Raw genomic sequence first — 22,704 nt, forward strand, 5'->3', positions numbered from 1 at the left:
ACTAGAAAGAGAGGTGGCCACTTTCTAATTCTGATGGAGACGGTTCCAATTATGAGCAGTGCAAATGACAAAGCTTCTGCCTCCCCAGGAGGACAGTTTGCTGCGATTTTAGTATTTCTTCTCTTTTTTTTTCTTTCTTTTTTCGTGGCCCAGGTGGGCGTCGACATACCACCATTTGGTGTCCTTTGTGACGTCGACGCGCTTCCTCCGGAAGCTCCCACCTTTGATTGCCATCTTCAGATTCTTTTTTCTCGTGCTTTTTCTCATCTAACCTTGTAAAGTCTTTTTCAACTTCGGCCCACCTTTATCCTCCTGTCTCATCTTTCTGGCGGAGGAGGGTGGGTTCGCTAGTGAATCCAGAAAGTCTTCAAGCTGCAAAACTACACTGACAGGTAAGAAACTATACGTTTTGCAGCGTGAATCTTTCTGCATTCACTTTGCTGTGCATAGACTTTGTAGCAGTTTGTCCTTATAGTGGTGGTTGGGTGGAAGATGAGCACTGGTTACTGAAAATGTGTTGCAAGACCTTCTGCCCCACTGTGAGAAGTTGGCCTGGTATATGCTGGTCACTAGTTAAAGTGGCCACCTTGCACCAGTAAAATTCGACTCTTATGGTAGATAGGTTTAAGACAACCTTTTAAAGAAAGCTATCCTAGTGGTAGCTGTGGAGAGCAGCCTTCAGGCTAAGTCTCTGAGGAATGTAAGGCAGCTTGTTTTACCTTATAATCTCATGAATTACCAAATGAAAAGACACCAGACAGGTATATATATAAAATATATATGTATTTATTTCTAGACACACTCTACTAATCTCTTTATGAGATTAGAAGTCAGGAACATATGCACAAATCAACGTTTCACAACAAATGAAGCACTTATATGGCTGGGGCCCTAGGGGCGTACCAGACCAAATACTAAAAAAGAGGTATAAGAAGAACAACTGGAGAAGGGAGATGGCCTAAGGTCTTCAGAAGCGCTGGGGCCTCACTAATCCACCCAAGGCAGGTAAGTAAAGGACCCACGGGAGACGCATGCAGTGTGAGAACACAGCCGCGGATCCCAATAGACTTCAATGGAGCAAGTCGCGGTTGGAATTTTAAAGTTTTAGGATACTTCGGGAGAGTCTACAAGCAAGTCACTTACAGGGTAAGTAGTTCTAGAGCCAATACACACAGGAGCACTGGAGTGCACGAGTTACCTCAACCAGGGAAGCCGGGTGCATAGGTGTCTTTTGGCGTCGGGTCGCGGCGTCCTTTTCAATGGGAGCCAAAGAAGACTTGCTGCTTGTGAAGACAGAAGAAGTGTCTGGTGGAATCCAAGGCTGGATTCAAAAGAAAGAAGACCTGAAAGCAGTGCCAGTGACCCGGGCCCAGGAAGATGGATTCGGAGTGTCCCACGATGTCTGCAGCTTACTGAGGTGTCGGCAACCGGATTGGAGCCAACAAGCCTTGGCAACTGCAAGTCTCGTGGAATGTGAAGAAAGTCAGCGGTGCAGTCCAGCAAGGTCTGAGGGACTCACCCAGCGAGGGTAAGTCAGGGCAGGCCTGGAGCAACCAGGGGAGCCCTTTGGTTCGATAGGAAAGTCTTCAGGGGACCCACAAGCCAACAGGCAAGGGATCGCGAAGACGCCTCGGGAGGATTCACTTCACAGGAGCCCACGGTCAATTGGGACGAGGTAGGCCTCTGATTTTCAGTGGAAATCCTGCTGGAGGCTTGGACCACACGTGGTCCAATGCACAAGTTCATAGAACGTCGTGAAGGGGCTGCACTCGAGAATAGTGCACGGTACCTGGGTATTGCTGTTCCTCGTCACTCGTGGGGTCCACTTGCCTCAGCTTTGCTGGGGACTCACGATGGCCGTTGAGAAGTCAGGAAATCTACTTCTGGGGCTGCAGGGACTTCGGACTCCGGCAGGAGCGGGAAAGTTTGCGACCTTAGTTTCAAAGTTTTGGTGCCTGCCAAGCAGGGGAGTCTCTCCTTGACTCCAAGGGAGATTCTTCAGTCTTCCAAAGGTGGTGGAACGTCGAAGGGCCAGGATTCTTCTTCAGAGCGTCGTCCAGGGATATCTAGTTTGCAATGGCAAGGGCTCCCTATCTTATACTAAAAGAAAGGGAGGGACTAGCTCTATGACCACTCCTCTGGGAGGGTCAGGGGAGTGGGTGTTTACACCCACTTCCCTTTGTCCAGTTTCGCGCCAGAGCAGGGGCAAGTAGCCCCTGAACCGGTTTGAGCTGGCATATGCACAGAGGAGCCTACTGCTCCCGCAGGACTTCAAAGCACTCTAAGAGTGCACCCACCCAGCCCCAATACACTAAATCCTGTCTGGAAGGTGGGGACACCTCCCTGTGACAGGATGCCTATTGTTGGGCCTCCTCCACTGCGAGTTTCGGTCAGCAGCAGGAGGGCAGCCCAGTGTCTGTGCTGGTGGCATCCATTTTGTGATGCCAGGGCTCTTTCCGGATTCTATCGTGTTTCCACAGTAGGTACATGTCTATCCCTCTAGAAGGGTGGGATCATACTCCCACGCCAATTACTGGTGTGGGGGTATGATTCCAAAGCGTTTGACACCAAACACAACATGTTTTGATGCAGCCATCGCAGAGTTAGCATTTACCGCGAGGTTATAATGCACTTAAGAGTATATGGTTTAACCACATCCACAAACAGCCACAGAGAATAGACTCTGCAAGCTGCAGAGGGGCTCTGCTCAGGCAGAGGCACCCCCTCACATGGAAACCAAGAACCCTGCCCTCAGGATTGATAGGGCCTGCCTTAGGGGTGACTGATAGGTTTATATGTGTGTGTAAAGGTGAGATAGAGGGAACCTATACCTCAGTGAGGAGTACTAACACTACCTCACCCAGGCTGCAGTAGCAGGCCTTTGGTGTCAGATTTAGTCTGCTTCCCAGGGGTGGCATAATACATGCTTCAGCCCCCCGGTAGGCCTGTGAAGTACCTATGTCCTTGGTACCTAGGGTACCATATACTAGGGGCACATAAGGTACCACAGTATCCAATCAGTAGTGCATCTAATATGCACTCCAAGTTGTTTAGAGAGAACAGAGAGGCTGGGGCCCTGACTAGCAGGGGCCCAGCCAGACTATAGCCAGAAACCAGTGTATACATCAGAAAAAAGTGGGGGCAACATAAGTGCAGATCCTACTCTCCTACACCCACTTGCGCTTCTTTGTTCATTTGGATATCCACACAGTAGTGCTTAGTGAACGTGTGCACTGAAGACCATGTTGCCGCTTGGCAAATGTCTTGAATTGGTGTGTTGGCTAGAAACGCAATTGTTGCTCCTTTCTTCCTTGTTGAGTGAGCATGAGTTGCTCCTTGTAATGACTGAGCTGCCTGTTTGTGGCAGAGCAGTATGGTTTGTGCAATCCATCGTGCAATTGTATTTTTGGTAACAGGTCGTCCCAAAAAACTGCTGGCAAAGGATACAAAGAATTGCTTTGTTTTCCTGCACTCTTTTGTCCTTTCCATATAGTGCATCACTGCCCTCCTGGCGTCCAGTGTGTGTAAGGCCCTCTCTGTGCTTGTGGAAGATTTTGGGAAAAAACTCGGTATTTGAATTGTCTGATTGATGTGGAACTTAGACACCACTTTTGGCATGAAATGCGGGTCCGTTCTCATGACAATCCTATCACTTTGTATTTGCAGGTAGGGTTCTTGGAGTGTTAGCGCTTGCAATTAACTTACTCTTCGCAGTGATGTGATAGCTACTAGGAAGGCTGTCTTTAGCGTGAGCATATGCAGTGTAGCTTTGTGAATAGGCTCAAATGGTGCCTTCATCAGTTGTGTTAGCACAACATTGAGGTTCCATGCTGGTGTTGGCATTCTGCTTGGCGGTGCGATTCTTTTTGCACCTTCTAGGAATCTTTTTACCACCTGTGAGGTGAAGAAACTTTTCCCTGTTTCTCCTCTTGTGTAAGCCACAATTGCCGCTAAGTTGGACCCTTAGGAATGTGTAGCTTAGTTTTTTCTGCAGTAGATGCGTTAAGTATCTTAGTACTGCTGATTCGTTAGTAATCCTTGTTTGCAGTTTCTCTCTAATGCACCATTCGAGGAATCTTTTCCACTTTGCTACGTAGCACTTTCTTGTGGTCGGTCTCCTTGCCTCTCTGAGTCCGCCATCGTGCTTGCCGGTAGTTTAAGGTGTGCGAACTCTAGGTCCTCAGGAGCCATGCAGCTAGGCTGAGGCTTTCTAGTTCTGGGTGTAGTACTCTTCCGTTTTTCATCGTTTGCAGGTCCTTCCTGGCGGGGAACCTGTATGCGTGCATTTGTGACATCTCCATGATTTGTGTGAACCATGTTTGTCTTCCCACTGGGGTGCTATCAGGATGAGCGTCATGTTGCTGAACCTGCACTTGTTCAGTACCCTGTGTAGTAGCGGTATCGGTGGAAAAGCGTAGGCAAATGTCCCTGACCAGCTTATCCATAGCGCATTCCCCAGGGACTGTTTGCACGGTACTCTGGATGCGAAGTTTTGGCATTTTGCATTTTGGTGTGTTGCAAATAGGTCTATTTGCGGAGTTCCCCATTTGCGGAATACCTTCTGCATTTCTTGTTGGTTGATCTCCCATTCGTGGGATGCTGACGTCTGTCTGCTGAGCCAGTCTGCTTCTACATTGTCCTTCCCAGGTAGATGTATTGCTAACAGGTCTATTTCCCTGGGGATTGCCCATCTCCATATTTCCTGCGCTAGCCAGGAGAGTGTCGCAGATTGTGTCCCTCCTTGCTTGTTGATGTAGAACATGGTAGTTGTATTGTCTGTTTGTATCAGTACTCTGTGTCCGTACAGCAGTTTCTGAAAGGCTTTTAAGGCTAGGAACACTGTCTTGAATTCTAGGTAGTTGATGTGCTTTATTGCATCCTGATGTCCCCACAACCCACTTACTTTGAGGTGGTTTGTGTGTGCTCCCCACCCCTTCTGGGAGGCGTCTGTTGTAATGGTTACTGTTGGAGTTGGTTGTGTGAATGATCTCCCCTGTGCTAAGTTCTTCTGGTTCCACCACGCTATTTCTTACTGTACTGTCTGCGTGACAACCAGTAGATCCTCCCAACTCCCTGTCGCTTGTGACCATTGCTGCTGCATCCATTCTTGGAATGGTCTCATGTGTAGGCGAATATTTGGTACCAAATGTATGCATGATGCCATCCTCCCCATCAGTTTGCTCACGGTCCTCACTGTCAGAGCTTGCCCCTTGCGGTAAAGACGCGTCTCTTTGCATATTGCCAGAGTCCTCTTTGTACATGGAATCACCGTTCTCTGTATGGTGTTGATCTCTGCTCCTAAGAATATCTTCAGTTGTTCTGGTTCTATTGACGTTTTCTCCCAATGGATCGAAAACCCCAGTTGGGAAAGTGTCTGTATCACTATCTCTATGTGCCTTTTGCACTTGTGGTATGAGCTTGCTTTTACCAGCCAGTCGTCGAGGTATGGGTATACATGTATCCCCTTCCTCCTTAAGTGTGCTGCTACTGCTGCCAGACATTTTGTGAAGACCCTTGGTGCTGATTTTAGTCCAAAAGCCAGTACTGTGAACGGGTAGTGAGTTTTGTTGATTATAAACCTGAGGAGGTGTTTGTGTTTGCTGTTGATGGGGATGTGCAAGTAGGCGTCCTTTAAAGTCGATAGTTGCAAAGTAATCTCCCTTTTGTAGTTGAGGTATGACCTCTTGGAGCGAAGTCATCTTGAACCTTTATGTCTTTATGAACCGGTTTAAGAATCTGAGGTCTAGAATTGGACGTAATGTTCCATCTACCTTTGGTATGAGGAAGTAGGTTGAGTATACCCCCTTGTTTCGTTGTTTTTGTGGTACCATTTCTATGGTTCTTTTCTTTAGCAGTTCTCTAGATTCCTGCATCAAGTGTGTCCACTCTTTTGTTGAGCGCAGTCTGCCCCTTGGCCTTCTGTTTGGCCTTGGCCTTTCCAGGTCTATACAGTACCCGTATTGTATGAGGTTCACTATCCAATTGTCTGATGTTATTTCCCTTCACTCCTGGAGGAAGTGTCTTAATCTGCCTCCTACTGGTGTTGCGTGTTGGAGGAACTGTTGAAGCTTTTGATTTTTTGCTGGTCTTTGTCTTGACTCTTTTTTCCCTCCCTGAGGTCTTATCCGGGTGTGCATTGGTTTTGCTGGTGAGTCACTTTACTGCGGGAGGCTGACTCCCCCTCTGGCCGTTACCCCTTCCTTGGCCGCGCCCTCAAAAGGATTGTCCTTGGGGCTGGTACTGCCAGTTCTGCTGTTGCTGCCCCTGCTGCTGTCCCTGGTTACCTCCTTGATAACCTTGCTGGGAGGTTTGGTGTGTTGCCACAGGTTGAAGATTTCCTCTGCCTGTTGGTCTCCTGGAAGGTGTTCCTCTTCTCACACCTCGGAACTGCAGTGCCCCCATGGACCTTGCTGTTTCGTTATCTTTTTTCAGCTGGTTCAATTTGTCATCAACTGGTGCTCCGAACAGTTGTTCCCCATTGAAGGGTGTGTTGAGGATGTTGTTTTGGACTTCATTTTTGAAACCCGAAATCCTTAGCCAGGCATGCCTCCTTTCTGTGATCCCCAGCATCATCTGCCTGCTAGATGTCTCTGCTGCGTCTAGGGCCAACTTTAAACATGTATTAGCCATGTTCTTCCCCTCTTCTACCAGCAGGGCCGGCCTTAGGCATGTGCAAGCTGTGCACCTGCACAGGGCCGCCAAACCCCAGGGGCCGCCACGAGGAATCGGATACAATACATATTCGTGGCGGCCCCTGGCAGGGATTTGGCGCATGAACGACTCATGGTCTGGCGAAGGCGGCACTCTCCAAATGAGGTCATGTTAAGGCCAGGAGCAGCCATGAGAATTTTAATTAAAGTATACTATCGTATTGAGAATAAGGCTGTAGAATAATTAAAGCAGAAAAATAAGCTAAAAGGGAAGCAGAATGTTATTTTTAAACATAAAAGTGAAGAACTGATGCAAGTGACATGGGAACACCTCTAAACTTCATGCTACAAAGAAGCCTTAGGGCAACAGAAGCTGCTGGACAAGAAACCTGCATAACCTAATAATCCGGGAGTAATCTTTGTCCATTAACCTCTGCTGCGCTGCTACACGCAACCGTGAAGAATTACCACGGTTTGATGCATTCAGAGAGAGAGCATGTGAGACAATAAAGTGGCACAGGCCTTGGTGCACACAGCAGCCATCAGAGCCTACTTTCTGAACTCTAGATCACATTTGCCAGGCCCCGCACAACTTATGCTGTTTAGCACAAGCAGGACTGCATAGAGCCAAAACAAACACACAGACAAACATAATTCAGTAATTACACTCCAAACACGGAAGCAGTTCACAGTGAAAACAACAAAAATAGTGCTCTCAGGGTGGGTGTGACATGGGAATGAAACAATCCACCTGTGCGTTGCATGATTATTACATCAGATCTAAATCTGCATACATTAACATTTAATATTTTATGAAAACGGTATTTTGGAACAAGCACTTCACATTTTTCTATTATTTCTTGCTATGCTTGTCTTCAATATTCATCTACCATTGTATGGAGCCGGAGGAGGAACTGATCCCCCAGCGCTCCACACGGGAAACAAGGCAAGAGATATAAAGTTAGCGAACACCAGAAAGCAAAAAGAAGGTCATGCAGCTGTAGGAAGGTGGAATTTGAATGCATGGTTACCCCGACTTTTTTCCTGGTGTTTTGCTGGTTTTTGACTAGTCTGACTGGGATCCTGCTAATCAGGACCCCAGTTTATCTGCTTTCTCCCTAAATTGGTTGTGCATGTAACTTAGGTACACTCCAGACAGGGCCGCCCTTAGGCATGTGCAAGCTGTGCACCTGCACAGGGCCGCCAAACCCCAGGGGCCGTCACGTTGAATCGGATACAATACATATTCGTGGCGGCCCCTGGCAGGGATTTGGCGCATGAACGACTGAGGTGTGCTAAATCCAATGTGATGCACGCTGAATGGTTGTTCTTATACTCTTTTCCTTTCTAACCCAGTCTCGTCTTTGTGTGGGGTCGGCCTTGTTTCGGGCTCTTCTGGTAGGTCTTGTGCTTGTTTAGAACTTTTTTTCCAGGAGAATCGCGCTTGTTTTAATAGTCCAGATCTGGCACCTCCGGAGGCTCGCATGCGCAGTGCCCGCGAGTCCTGCAGCGAAGGGGTTACAGAAGCACCACGGATCACCGGCGGCAGGAGGGGTGGCAGCACCCGTGCCCGGCGTGCAGCGAGCAGCACCCAGACCGGCCGAGGCCATGCACCGGCGCGCCTAGAGACCCTGGGCAAGAAAGGCCGCCTTGCAGAGGATAGCATGCCAGTGTGCAACCTTTGGTGCCAGCTGCGAGGTGAGCAGCCCGAGGGTCAGGGCATGGGGAGGGGCAGTGAGGAGGTCAGCGTGTGCCACTGCAGAGTGAACCCGAGGGAAGGTGAGCCATTGGACGAGGGTGTGGGGAGCCCTGGGGAGGAGGGCAGATCAGGCGTAGGAATGTATCACAGCCCGTGGGGGTGAGGAGCCGGGGGCGTGGGGAAGGTTGGGTGAGGATGTTATTGTAGATGGTGTGTGCCTTGGGTCTGGGTGGAGGTAAGCCGTGTGAGGTGGCAAGCTAGAGGTATTCTGGGGGTCAGGGGAAGTGAGGGCATGATGAATCGTGAGATAGAGTCTCTCTCTCATTATTCATCTCTGAGAGGGCGCGGTTCGGAGAGGTGGTCACCGTGCGCCAGGGGTAGGGAGTGGTACAGATCGGCGCTGTATGTGGAGGGAAGAGTGAGTCAGGAGTGCAGGGACTGTGTTTACTTGTGGCTGAGGGGAGGCATGGTGACCTTTGGAGGTGTAACTTGGGAGGCACGGTCGTATTGGGGGAAGAGGAGAGCAGGGTACGAGGTGTTAGACGAAATGTTAAGGATTCATTAAAATGATTACAATTACTTATCAACAATCATGAAAACAGAGTATGAAGCTGATACTTGTGATCTAATGAGTGGATCTGCCTGCACAAATCTTTTAAAACATTGAGTGTTCGAATGTACTTGGCATTTGGTTATGTCTATTTATATGGTGTTGAGACAGACATGAAATGCAAGCACCTATGGATGGACGCCTGGAATAGGATGGCAGTGCCTACCCATGTTAACTCAATCTAATGCCCTTTTGCAGAGACCTTGGTAGGAGACTGGCTTCTTGATCATTTATTTAATTACATTCCAGTGCTTGTCATGTGACTAGCAGAGAAAACTAGTTTAACTAGTCCTCAGTTTGCAATTGGTGAAGCATCCTTCTCTGTCCATACTAGGGGCATAGTTACCATTGGTTCAGCAAGTACAGTGGTACCGAGACCCAAAACCCTCAGGGGCCCATTGAACCCCGATAATTGCTATATTTTACTTCCTGAGCAGCAGCCAAAGGGGCCATTTTCCTTGCTTACGCCACGGCCCATGGGGTCGTTGGTACTCTCCTGACTGGATGTTCCTTGCACATTAATTTTGCTTCAGTGAACCTCTAGTGCCTTTTCATAGCCTTAGGACTCACGGTAATTAATCCTTGTTTAATAGGTGCTCTGAAAGCGAGCAGAACTGGTTGCTGGAATATGGCACTATATAAGAAACCTTAATGAAATATATTGTATTTTGTCTTTTGACAATGTGGTAAAGTGGACGAGTCTTTGGTTACCTGTAGGCTGTCTTCAGGATCAGTTAGTGACGTACTGAGACAGGTCTCTGTGTGCCATGATTGCAAGGTAGATTACTCTCTTCCTGCTAAGGTCACTTCCCAAATAGATCATGAACTATTCTCCAGGCTCTACTGTTCTCAGTGGGCTGAGAAAACAGACCTTGTATGCCAAGTCACATGATCTACCCTATAGTTTATAACACTCTTCAAATAAACCTTCCATATGTGGCTAGTCCTCACAATGTGTCATATATGTAGTGGGAAGGGTAATTACCATCGATCAGTCAGGGTTTGTAAAGCTCAGCTGCTTCACACATAAGGGTCTCGCGGCGGTGTGGGATTCATGCTGCTGGATCATGCTGCTTGTTGGTTGAACAGCGAGGTCTTGTGGTCCTTCCTGAACTGCTGGAGCGATGGTGAGGCTCTGAGGTGCAGGGGGAGGGTTTTCAGGTCTTCACTGCCAGGTGGGAGAAGCAGCGGCGTCCACTGTTTTATCGACGGCTGCATTGGGTGGCTGCTAGGGAGATGGTTCTGGAACATATTTTCCTGGTAGGTTGGTAGAAATTCACTTGTTCATTAAGGTATGCTGGTCCTTCATTGTGTAGTCCAGGGAAGACATGGCTTGGCAGTTCGGGCTGGACTGTTCCCATGAGGCACAGGGTCAAGGCTGATTTGCATATGGCCATGTCTGAACTGGGGTGGTGTGGTGAGCAAAAAAACGATGCATTTAGGCCCAGATCTCTGTACTGGGGTGAATGTATGACACTGTTCTGCATTCTGTCCATCAACTGTTGTTTTTGCAAGAAAATAAAAATGACACACAAATTCGGAAGGGTAGGAGCAGCCGCAGGTACTGGTCATCTAATGCCTTTTCTGGACGTTTTATTAAAACACCTTCCTGAGCTCCGCCCCACCCAGACCCCCTCTTCCGGGGCCCCCTACCTACACTCCCTGCACAGGGCCACCATGACCCTAGAGCCGCCCCTGCTACCAGGTGGCTTGCCCTTCTCTGGTATTGCTCTGGTATGTGCTTGAGGAGTTCTCCCACTTCTTCCCAGTGCTGGTATGCGTGTCTGTTGATGAGTGCATTGGAGTTGGCAATGTGCCATTGTATAGCTACACTCCTTTCCATCTTCCTACCTATCAGGTCCATCCTCTTGCTTTCTTTGTCTGGTGGTGGGCCTGAGTTTGTGGGTATATTTGCTCTTTTACGAGCCGTGGATGTGATGATCGAGTCGGCAGGTACTGACCCTCTGATGTACATGTGGTCTTTTGATGAATGTTTATATTTTTTCTCTGCTCGTGGAGTCACTGCTCTACACATGGCAGGCTCCTTGAATGTCTCCTTCTCCTAGTCCAGAACACTTGGGAGAATGGGCAGGAACTGGCTTCTAGTCTGGGATGGCAACAAGGTCTCCAAGAGGAAGCAAGACTGGGGTTTTTCTTCTTCTAGCTGCACTCCATACGTGTCTGCAGCCCTTTTGATGACTTGGTTGTAGATCCCTATGTTGTCCGGCGGCGAAGGCCTCGACGGATATGATTCTACACCCTCTTCCGGGGATTCGGCGTCGAGATCTTGCCACGGCAAGTCCTGAGCCTCCGAGGACGTCGAGTCTTGGTAAGTTTGCTCGTCTTCCTCCCCTTCAGTGCCCCCGTAGTACAGGTCTTCTTCCTGTTCCTGTCCAGGTGTGTTCCGCGGTTGAAAATCCTCGACGCGCCTTTCTGTTTTGGCCGTTGCTTTCGACGGTATGCTGTAGAATTTCATCTTTTCGTCGAAGTCTTTCTTGCGTTGCAAGATGTTCGCCATTTCGGCCTCGAGCCTTTTCCTTTTCTTTTCCATCTCAGCCACGTGATTGGCTTCGAGGGACTCGACTTTCCTTTTCGCGGCTGTCGACGCCGAAGTCGAAACCGTTTTCGGGCCTTCGCCTTTTGACGTAAAGGCCTCTCTTTCGTGGCTGCTCTTCGGCGCCTTTCCCTTGTCTTGGGATTTCGCCGTCTGGGGGCCTTCTCAGAGGATCCGACTGTCTGCTTGTCCCTGGATGCAGTAGTCGACGTCGAGTGGTTCGACGGCCCTGCTCCTTTCGAGTATCCGTGGAGTGTTTAGGGTTCGACGACTCTTACCTCCTTCGATGTTTTCTTTTCGACCTCGACGACCAAGACGTCTTCTGGTCCCTCTGCTATGTTGTCTTCCTCTCCGCTGGAGAGTCCCAAATCTCGGAGCGATGGGGGCGTCCTCTGCCCCTGCATGTTGTAGTTTGCTCTTCTCTGTCTCTCCCTTACTCTGAGGGTCTTCGGGGTGAACGCTGCACAGGCGTTGCAATCCTCGCTTCGAGCGTCAAGCAGAGATTGAAGACCGGGTGTTGGTCCTTTTGCGCGTACTTGTGATGGCAGTTCGCGCAGAATTTAAACTGAGTTTTGTTCATCACCGCGCCCAGGGAGCCCCCTCTATGCGCATTCTCCTTTGAAATGTCGAATTCTTCGATGTTCTCTGTTCTGTCGTCGACCTTCTTCCTTACTTGATCTCTGGTGTCTTCCCCGGTATATTCTAAAGTTTTCTTCTATTTTCGTCGATTCTTCTCTCCAAAGTTCTTGGAGCTCCTTCACTGTTGATCCAGACCCAACGGCGGAAAAAAGAATCTGAAGATGGCGACCAAAGGTGGGAGCTTCCGGAGGAAGCGCATCAACGTCACGAAGGACACCAAATTGTGGTATGTCGACGTCCACCTGGGCTATGAAAAAAAAAAAGAGAAGAAATACTACAATTCCGGACCCAACCACTAGTGGCGGAATAATGCACAGCATAGTGAATCCAGAATGATTCACGCTGCAGAATTATCCGTTTCTTTACGGAAGCCAGTATAGCCCTCCTAATCACTTGTGTGGCCGAATGGAATCTAGGGACCTTCATGAGCATCCGGGCTGCCAAGTTTCGAAGAATTAGCAGTTTGTTCAGTGATTTTTTCTGAAAGTTTTGATAAAGGCCATTACAATAGTCTACTCTGGATAGGACAAATGCAACAATTGTCAAATGGCAATTTTCTTAATAATGCATAGGGTTTAAAAGGATGCTGAGATCAATCTGTTTACTTGCTCTTTGAATGTTAATCTTTCATCAATCAAGACACCAAGGCTCACTCAAGTCCAGTCTCAGGGCAGACAGGCCTTGAGTGAGCGTGAGCATTCTGTACTTCTTCTTGAGGAGGATATTAAGAGGGCACAAGTCTAGGATAGGGGGAAGGCCTCCATCCTTCTTGTGTACCAGGAAGTAGTGGGAATTACAACGATGACCTACTTCTGGCATGGGCACCCTCTCTATGCCTCCTTTGGCCAAGAGAGCCACTACTTCTTGGCAGAGCTAGGAGAGATGGTCATCCGTCAGCTTGTCATAAGTGGATGGCATGGGTGGGGAGAAGGGAGTAGCCCCTTCGGACAGTTTGAATAACCCAGCGGTCTGATGTTATTGACTTACAGTGGGGCAGGTGATGGTGTATCCTGCCTCTCACTGGGTGCCCATGATAAGAGGGCAAACTAAAGGGGTTTGGAGGCTGTGGCTACTGGTGTAGGGGGTTGGACTGGCTCTACCTCAGGTACTTTGGCCAGGCAAAGGCTAGGAAGCTTGTGCGCTGTGTAAAGCCCCTTCCATGGCAGCAAAAGGAGGACTGAGGTTGGTGAGGGGGCCATAAAAAGGCCCAAGGACCTGGCTGTAACCTTGCTATCCTTAAAGTGTTACAGTGCCAAGTCCACCTTGTCTCCGAAGAGGCAAAATTCATCAAAGGGCATGTCCATAAGCAACGCTGGGACATCCTCAGAAAAGCCAGTTGTCCTCAGCCAGGTGTGGTGAGACAAAGGCCACAGATGATGAAACCGCTCTGCCCAGCGAATCGGTTGTATCCAGCCCACATTGGAGTGTGAAATTTACTCCATCTTTCCCGTCAGCAATAGCTTAGGAAAGTGTGGCCCGGGCCTCCTCCAAGACCATAGGTAGTAGTTGTGCCACCGAATCCCACAAGGGGTGGCAGTAATGGCTCAAAAGGAATGCGATTTTCACAGACCACAGTGTCAAGCTGGTGGTAGAAAACATTTTCTTTCCTAAGGTGTCCAGCCTCTTGGATTCCCTATCCGGTGGAGTGCTAGGGAATGTGTCAGGATTTACATGGGAGGTGTGAAGAAATTGGGGTCCCCTGGGGTGGGGCAGGGCGCTGGTGGCGGGCTATGGTCATGTTCACATGAGCCCCTGTGCTGGGTTTGGACCAAGTACTCAGTAGGATATCCGTGAAGACTTCATTAAATGGGAGAAGCGATTCTGAGGGGGTTACTCCCGAATGAAGGATCTCCGTCAAGACGTTAGTCTTGAGTGCCACTGAGGGCAGGCTAAAGGTTCAGAACTCAGCCGCCCTCACCACCATAGTAAATGAGGAGAGAAGACTCCAGTATCTGAAGAAGTGTCCAGTCCGCTAGTGTCTGCCAAATCCTCACACCTGTCCATGTTGGGGTCTAGAGCTAATATTCTTCAGGATCCAACGACCCCTCCCATTCCTACCCGACTCCTAGCCCATAGGCATAGGACTTCGGCTTTGTCCTAGAATATGTGGCTCCAGTCGGCGCCAGAGCCTGTGCTGGACAGCGCCCCATCAACATGACCCAAAACACACATACATTACCAGTCCTGGATCATGTTGAAATAACCACTACAGCCCCAGGAACTTCCCCTATTTCAACTCCCACTATGGCCAATCATGAAAAGGTTCTCTCATGGAACATAGCGGGAATAAGGTCTAAAAGAGGAAATTCACTCTGGGAAAACTTTCTCTCCATGTATCATATTATTGCCCTCCAGGAAACTTGGGAAGCAAATTATTGTTTTTATTTAGATGGTTTCATTTTGTTTCATAAATATGCTATTCCATCGAATATAGGTAGAGCTAGAGGGGGTTTACTCCTAATGTTTTCACTGAAGCTCTCTTGTATGACACGTCTGGTTGATTGCGAATCTCAAAATGTTTTGGCAGTAGAACTGTCTTTTAAGAATCGTGCTACCATGCTAGTGATACATTTTTATAATTCCTTTTTCAGAGGGCATGAGTTGGAACATCTGCAAGATTTAAAGGAGTTTTTGGAATGTTATGAGGAGACCAAATAATCTTACGTTCCCCTATTTGGGGGTACTTTTTGATGAGTGCCTGTCATGGTGCCCACAAATTATGCCAAAAAAGAATTCTCTTGTTAGAGCGACGGGGGCAACACTAAATTTTGCTACGAGATTGGGGTCTAAACCCAGTCCGGCCCTGATGAAGATTTATAAGGAAAAATGTATCCCCATGGTAACATTCTACCCCAGCATACATACTAAATGAAGACTTAGGGGTGGGATACATATTGGACCAGATAGCAGCAGCACCCTTAATGCGCTGGTTGAGAGTTTGGGCAAGCCCTATCATAAATTTAAACCAAATAATAATTACTGACTGTCTAGCGGTAGACAGAGCTGAACATATCCCCTGGCTAAAGTACTTAAGGGAACTGACAAAATTTGTTAGGTTGCCCTGACTTATTCCTAAGCCCCAAACCCCTGGACAAATTTAAAATTAGAAATATTAAACAGCAGTTCATGATTAAGCGCCAGGGACTAAGGGAAGAAAAGGAGTTGCTAAACCCAACAGTGAGAGGTTAGGTCACATTATCTATGCATAACCAAGTCCAACCTTACCTATTAATCGTTGGCAACCCCTTCCATCGTTTTATATTAACGAGATTCTGTCTGCTAATGGCTCCTTGGCTTTTGTCGGTTCCCCAAGGCTTTTCAAAACCTGGCACTTTAAAACCTTGTCTTTGTGACAATTTCTCTGAACCGGATACCCTTCATTTTATCTTCTTTTGCGACTATTAGGTTTCATTACGCAAGAAATTCGTATTATCATTACTCAGAGATTGTCATTTTTCTCAAGTCAGGCCTGCCCTACTGTACCTTCAAACGTTATCTTCCCCCATGGTCTGTTTTGGGGTTGCAAGTTTTTTAACAGGAGCCATTAGGTGCAGAAAAAAATTGGTCTTTTAACTGTCATTATGTGTTTACATGTTTTTATCTTTAGGCCCACTATGTGTCATAAATGGGGACTATTGTATATGATCAAGTTTGCTCTTTTGCGCCTTGCACTTTATTCAACGTCTCTGTACTGTTTGTTTTTTAGGTATCGGTCTTCTGGTCGATATCAGAAATGTCATAAACGGGGACTATTGTATTTGATTGAGTTTGCTCTTTTGCACCTTGCATTTTATACAACGTCTCTGTACTGTATGTATTTTAGGTCTCGGTCTCTTGGTTGATATCAGGAATGCCTTTTTAAACTTTGATTTTTTTTAAATGTGTTAATGAAAAATGTACCGCAGTATGATATGTTCACTTTTATGGCATTAAGTTGTTGAATAAAGCATTCTTGACTGACTGAGAAAGGGGATCGCGCAGCATGGAGTAGTGGCATCGAGACCGGCGTCAGGAAAGTCTGGGGTGTTACAACCGGTGGAGGTCCAGATCCATCCATGGATTCAAGGGGCCTAACTGGAACCGGAGACTGAACTGCCAGCAGAAATCCAGTGGGGGCCACTCCTGAACCTGCAGGGCCCAAAGGCGCAACAGCAGGAACGAGTCACCCAAATATGAGGTGCATGGCCTCATAAAACTCACAGAATTGGGCAGGGTTTGCTCCAGCTCCTGGAAACTTGGGGAGGTGCGGAGCTGGCTCAACCGCGGAGCCAGGCATCAAATGACAATGATCCTTTGTCTCGTCGGATGACTTTGCCAGACGTGAAGAAGTTGAAGACCTCTTTGACTTCTTGCTCTTCTTATGGTGGGACTTACCCTAAGACAACTAGTAGGACAGGTTCTTGGGATCTGTGACCTTCCTCTTGAGCAGGATGGAGACCATCACGGCATTGCACGTTGAGCGGCAAGGAGCTTGAGGGAATGCTCCCTTAAGGCCTTGGGGAGTATAACGTGGCAGTCGACGCAGGTCTTCACATCGTGGTAACGCTTGAGGCACCAGATGCAGGCCCGTCACCGACACCTGTGGATGGCAGGCACCGTAGGACTTGAAGCCAAGTTTCCTAGCTGACATACCTGCCACACCAGGAGAAAATCTTAAAAAAGGAACGAAAAGTCAAAAAAGGTGAGTCAAAAAAATATCTGAGGTCTCTGGAGCTACACTAGCGGGAGCAAAAAAAAAACAGGACGTCAGTGCGCTGAGGTGGCACCCATATAGGCACCGAGCACATCACTTCTGATGTGGAAGACCTCAATAATGCCCCACGGAGCCAACGTCACCTACCGGAGCTCAGGGGTACTGCACATGAAAAGATTTCTGGATCCAGTCTGTCACCTGGAGATAATACTAAGGTAAGGAATCTGCTGCTCGAAGTCTCCATCAGATTATTGATATATTTTTGTATTAACTGTTTCTTTTTACTTCAACTAAATACGGTGCTTTGTGTTATTTCTTAACTCAACAGCATTTTGTTACACACAAGGCCTCAAGTGCTATTCGTCCTAGGGATTGAATAGCTACCTGTGCCAGGTTATCAAAGATTCACCATAAATCTCCTTACTGAAACTAGTTTAGCTCCATCAATTCTCTTGCATGGTTTGTGTGGAAAGCTCAGCCTCAAGTCAATCTCTGCCAGGGCCTTCCAGTGGATGTTCCTATCACATATTTGTGAAATGTGACCATCTAATGCAGCATATAACTAAAATAGGTGTAAAATTACAGACAACATCCTGGAAATTACATTATGTTAGACGTGAACCAGCTCTACTCTTAAGCATGAATACCTCACATGAGTTTCAAGAAAGGAAAGACATAGGTGTTTTTCCAGGCACACGGGATATAACTTTGCCATAGATTTTTTAAATGTTTAACAGTAACTAAATACGTACAACACACAATTGAAACTGAATAAATCGGAACCCAAACAAAGAATGAAAGGGTAATAAGCATGCATTAATTTGATTTGCTTACCTTAGAATGTCCCATTATTTTAGGGAAGGTGTAAGAAGAACATCCCTCTGGACTCTGGCCTAGCTGGCTGAAAGGGGCATGAAAGGTAGCCTGCATAAAACAAAGCAGACATTTTAGTAAAGTAATTTTGGCATGGCAGTAATTGTCCTACCAATATTGCAAACTCATTTTACATCCGTCACTGCTGGATGTCTTGATGCACCATTGTACACTTTTCCTAAATAGTTCTAGTTATTGATTTCACAGCAAATGAGCAAGTAGTTGATTTACTTTTTTATTTTAATTGTCGAGTTTTATATAGCGCAAAGTTGACCCGAAGGCAGTCGAGTACTTCACAATATTTGTATAGCAGTAATTATGTGGTTTACAAATTGAGGTAGACAGAGGCAGAAATGGCAGTACAATAGCGAAACATATGAAGGTATTAGTATCAGTAGCTGGTACATTTTGAGGTAGAAAGAGCATGTGAATGTAGATATTGCTTCAGCAGCGCATAGTAGCAGTGCATATTGGGGTAAGTATAAAGACAATGGCAGTATGTAAACAAAATGTATGAAGGCATTGGGATCAGCAGCTGATACATTTTTGAGGTTGAAACAGCACATATCTACATAAATAATGTTTTAGCAGCGCATAGTTACATTTACAGAGGGTTTCAGGGGGGAAAAGTAAATATACATAGAGCCAGTCTAACAGGTGGATCCATTCTCGAGGAAGAAACAGCATATAGATATATTGTTTTAACAGCGCACATTAGCAGAAAATATTGGGGTAGACATAAACACGTAATGGCAGTGTGAAAGCTAAACATATGAAGGCATTAGGATCAATAGCGGATACATTTCTGAGGTAGATACATCATATATATATGAAATTACCCAATTAATCCTTTTCCCTGACGCGTTTCAGTGCTACAAGCACCTTAATCATAGGGCGGCAGCTGGTAAAACATGAAATGGACTTCCACATCTTTTACCCTTTTTGGCACTCACTTTCAGGTAGGCGATATGTCGGGAGTAGAAGTCCCAATTCTTCTATTCCAGTATAGTCATTTATTTACCAGCGATATTTTTCTACCGATTTCAAGTCATTTTCATTTTTGACAGCCCTCCGGTGGGCCTCAGGACATTTCATCCGCTTCCCATTCTGTGAACCCCTGTGCTGCGTAGAGGCTGCAGTTAGATAACCAGCCCAGCAGACCTTGTTCAGTTGAAGTGGCGGTGCTTACTTTCACGGCCGGAGGCGGCGTGTAGTTAATGTTCCAAAAAAGCCCCGAGCTTTAAAGCAGCACTCCACAAGGGTAAAGTTGACACAACCTCTTTATTCATGAAGGCGGCATGAAATGACCCAATTAATCCTTTTACCTGACGCGTTTCTGTGCTACAAGCACCTTAACCATAGGGTGGCAGCTGGCAAAACATGAAATGGACTTCCACATCTTTTACCCTTTTTGGCACTCACTTTCAGGTAGGCGATATGCCGGGAGTAGAAGTCCCAATTCTTCTATTCCAGTATAGTCATTTATTTACCAGCGATATTTTTCTGCCGATTTCAAGTCATTTTCATTTTAGACAGCCCTTCGGTGGGCCTCAGGACATTTCATCCGCTTCCCATTCTGTGAACCCCTGTGCTGCGTAGAGGCTGCAGTTAGATAACCAGCCCCAGTAAAATTATTGTCGGAAAACGGACCCCACCAAAGGGGAAGAATTGGGACTACTACTCCCTGCATGCTGCTTACTGGAAAGCACATGCATGATGGGTAAAATATGTGGCAGTCCATCACTGGTTTTCCTTCCTGCCTGCCCTACGATTAAGGTGCCGGAGGCACTGAAACGCGTCAGGGACTTTCACTAATTGGGTCTGTGCAACCGTTCTTTGTAATTAAAAGTTCAGTGAACTAATCCATTGCGGAGTGCGTCTCTAAAGCTCAGAGGCTCTTTGGAATATATATATATATATATATATATATATATATATATATATATATATATATATATATATATATATATAGTTTTAGCAGTGCATAGTTACATTTGCACAGGGTTACTTGGAAAATACGTTTTCCAAGTGCTCCTAATCAGGGTAGAAAATTCAGCCTTTCGCTCACTTCCCAATACATTTTTAGCTTTTGCCTGGCAAGGAAAACCAGTTTCGACTTTGCAGAAAGTATTACAAGACCCAAGAAAGATGGGGTGGAAATGGGTTACATAGGGATACATTTTTTTGAAAAAAATTATTTTTATTTTTTTTACAGTGGAGCAGAAGTCTGCATAATCTGAGAATTGTTGATGAAATACTCCAGCAAGCACTGGGTGCCTAAGGACCAGGTGTGTTGTCCCTTCCGGAGGAGCCCTTGCCTGACAGTTCAGGCCAGACTGTTCACATGAGGAGCAGGGTCAGTACTGGTCTGCAGAATGTGGCCCCTGTTTAGAGTGGCATGGTAGGTGAAAAACAATGGCATGGAATCCGGGCCCCATCATTTAGTCGTTATGTTATGTTAAATTTATAGAGCGCACGGCTACTCAAAGTGTCCCGGCGCTTGCTCCAAAAAGTAGACTGCACACAGATCAGAAGCTAATAAAGCAACGTTTTAAGTTTTTTCTTAAAAAGCAGTGGGTCCTGAATGCCCCGGACTGCCAACGGTAGCATGTTCCAGGCCAAGCCGGCTTTATGGACAAAAGAACTCCTGCCAAGCCTTTGGCGATTGAACTTGTGGGTCTGTTTCAAAATCTGGTCGGACGAGCGAAGCTGTCTGCTAGGTTTATAAAAGGCAAATCTCTTCTGAAGATAGATATGGCCTAGACCATTAAGGGCCCGATGTGCAATGGACAGCATCTAAAATTTTAGCCGAGATTCAACTGGGAGCCAGTGCAAGTTACGCAGATGGATCCGAACACTAAGAGTAGAAGAAAGTCCCAGCAGTAGTCTGGCTGCTGAATTTTGGACTACTTGCAATTTCCTTGCAAGGAAGCCTGGACTGCCAACCAAAAGAGCGCTGGCATAGTCCAATCAGGACAAGATCAGAGCCCGGACCACAGTTTCCTTGGCACTATCAGGTAGAAGGGTAGACACTTCCTCAAGATCTTCAGAGAGCCAAAGCAGGTCCCTGCCAGATTCTTCACTTGTGTCGAGAAGTTCAAGTTTTCGTCAAACCAGACACCAAGGTTTTTTGCAGTACCCTTACCCACGGTGAGTTGAGGAAAATCAGGAGGCCACAGCCTTTCTCTTAAGTCCACTGGGGACGAGCCATACAGGAGCACTTCAGATTTTTCTTCATTGCACTTCAACTGTGCACTCGCCAACCAGTGAAACACAGAGGACAAACCCTTCCTCCAGGAAAACAAAAGCTGTGTGTCATCCGCGTATGCCATCAATTTAGCCCCTAGTGACTCCTCAAGATAAACCAGCGGAGTCACATAGATGTTTAAAAGGAGAGGGCTAAGTGATGACCGCTGCGGTACGCAAGTTGTCAACTGCATAGGCATGGAGGCACAAGGAGGGAGCCAAACCTGCTGGGACCTATTTTCCAAGAAGGACCTGATCCAGCACAGCGCCGATCCAGAAATACCAATTTCCACTAGGCGATCTAGGAGCAAAGAATGCGGCACCGTGTCGAATGCCGCCGAGAGATCAAGCATAACCAAGGCTGCTCTCCCGCCGGCATCCAGACACTCCCGGATCGCCTCTGTCACCTCCAACAGTGCTGACTCCATACTGTAGGATGCGCGGAAACCAGATTGTGCTGGATGAAGCCAGACAGACACCTCTACATAGCTGATGAGCTGAGACGTAACAACCTTCTCGCATACTTTGGCCAAACTTGGCAAGAGCGAGATGGGACGGTAGTTCTCAGGAAGCAGAGGGTCAAGTGATGGCTTCTTGACAAGGGGGAGAATCAGCGCCTGTTTCCATGACAGTGGAACACAGGCCTCGCAGAGCGACTTGTTGACCATTAGATTTACTTCAAAATTAATAGTATCTGCCACTTCGGACCGAAGCCTAGCCGCACATGGGTCGTTAGGTGATCCAGATTTAAGTGCCTTAAGAATTGTAAGGGTGCTAGGTGGATCAACCGGTCTAAATGCAGAGAAGATGGAAACAATTTCTATTGCCTGCTTCCCAACGAGGCGGCAGTAGACTTCTTGGATGTGGTCGAAAAAGAATCCTGTATGCTGACTATTTTGTCCCTGAAAAATTTCGCCAAGGTGTTACGCCAGGTATCCGAGGGAGGTACCACCAGAACCTGGGTGCTGGGAGCCACGAAACTCTGCACAATAGCAAATATTTCTTTGGAATTGTTATTAGCCTGATCAATGCGAGCGGAGAAATGCCGGCGTTTGGCCATTCCAATAGCCGCATAATAGAGTTTCTGTTTGGATCTAAGAGCAAGTTTGGCAGGGGAGCAGTAGCCGCTGGAACGTCATGCTCTCTCCAATACCTTTCAAGCATGTTTCAAAGTCTTCAGCTCAGAAGTAAACCAAGGCTTGGAGGGGGACTCTCTCCTCAGCTTAATCTGACCTGGAGCAGAAAGAGCGCCGACCGAATCGGTGATCCAATCTGCTAACCTGGACACATTATCCTCAAGGTCCTCAGAAAGGAAAGGACGCGAGGCTGCCAAGCAGCTGCTCAGCTGCCCAGCATCCAGTTTCCTAGAGGTGGGAGGCTGATGGAAACTAGCTAGTTGTGGTGGGTGCTTAATATCCCATGAGAAAAATATGGGAATATGGTCCGACCAAGCGACAGGGAGTGTTCTCACAACCGAAATAGGGAAATTGGCACAGATGGTGTCCAGAGTGTGCCCACCTTGTTGGGTCGGATATCTGACCCATTGGGAGAGCTGGGCTAAATGTAGGGAGTCGAGTCGGCCGCCTCTATAAGATCAAGATGGATATTAATATCCCCAAGGAGCAAGTAGTTCGAGAAGCGCAATGCTCCATCTGCCAGAGCGTCCCCACACAATTCCAAAAATACACTGGCTGGTCCTGGCGGTCGATATATCAGAGACCCCCCCAGAGTGAAATGGGC

General features: G+C 47.3%; 1 protein-coding gene across 4 annotated transcripts in view; it reads right to left on the minus strand.

The window, feature by feature from the left end:
- ECI2 (enoyl-CoA delta isomerase 2) overlaps positions 1 to 22,704 on the minus strand; it is a 379,316-nt gene that overhangs the window by 57,495 nt on the left and 299,117 nt on the right. For all 4 annotated transcript variants that reach the window (XM_085607188.1, XM_085607189.1, XM_085607185.1 and 1 more), the window contains exon 8: positions 17,680 to 17,769. In XM_085607188.1, the coding sequence (XP_085463314.1) occupies positions 17,680 to 17,769 (90 nt within the window). The remainder of the gene's footprint in view (positions 1 to 17,679; positions 17,770 to 22,704) is intronic.

Source organism: Triturus cristatus, chromosome 5_2, assembly GCF_964204655.1.
Source record: "Triturus cristatus chromosome 5_2, aTriCri1.1, whole genome shotgun sequence".
NCBI classification, from domain to species: domain Eukaryota; kingdom Metazoa; phylum Chordata; class Amphibia; order Caudata; family Salamandridae; genus Triturus; species Triturus cristatus.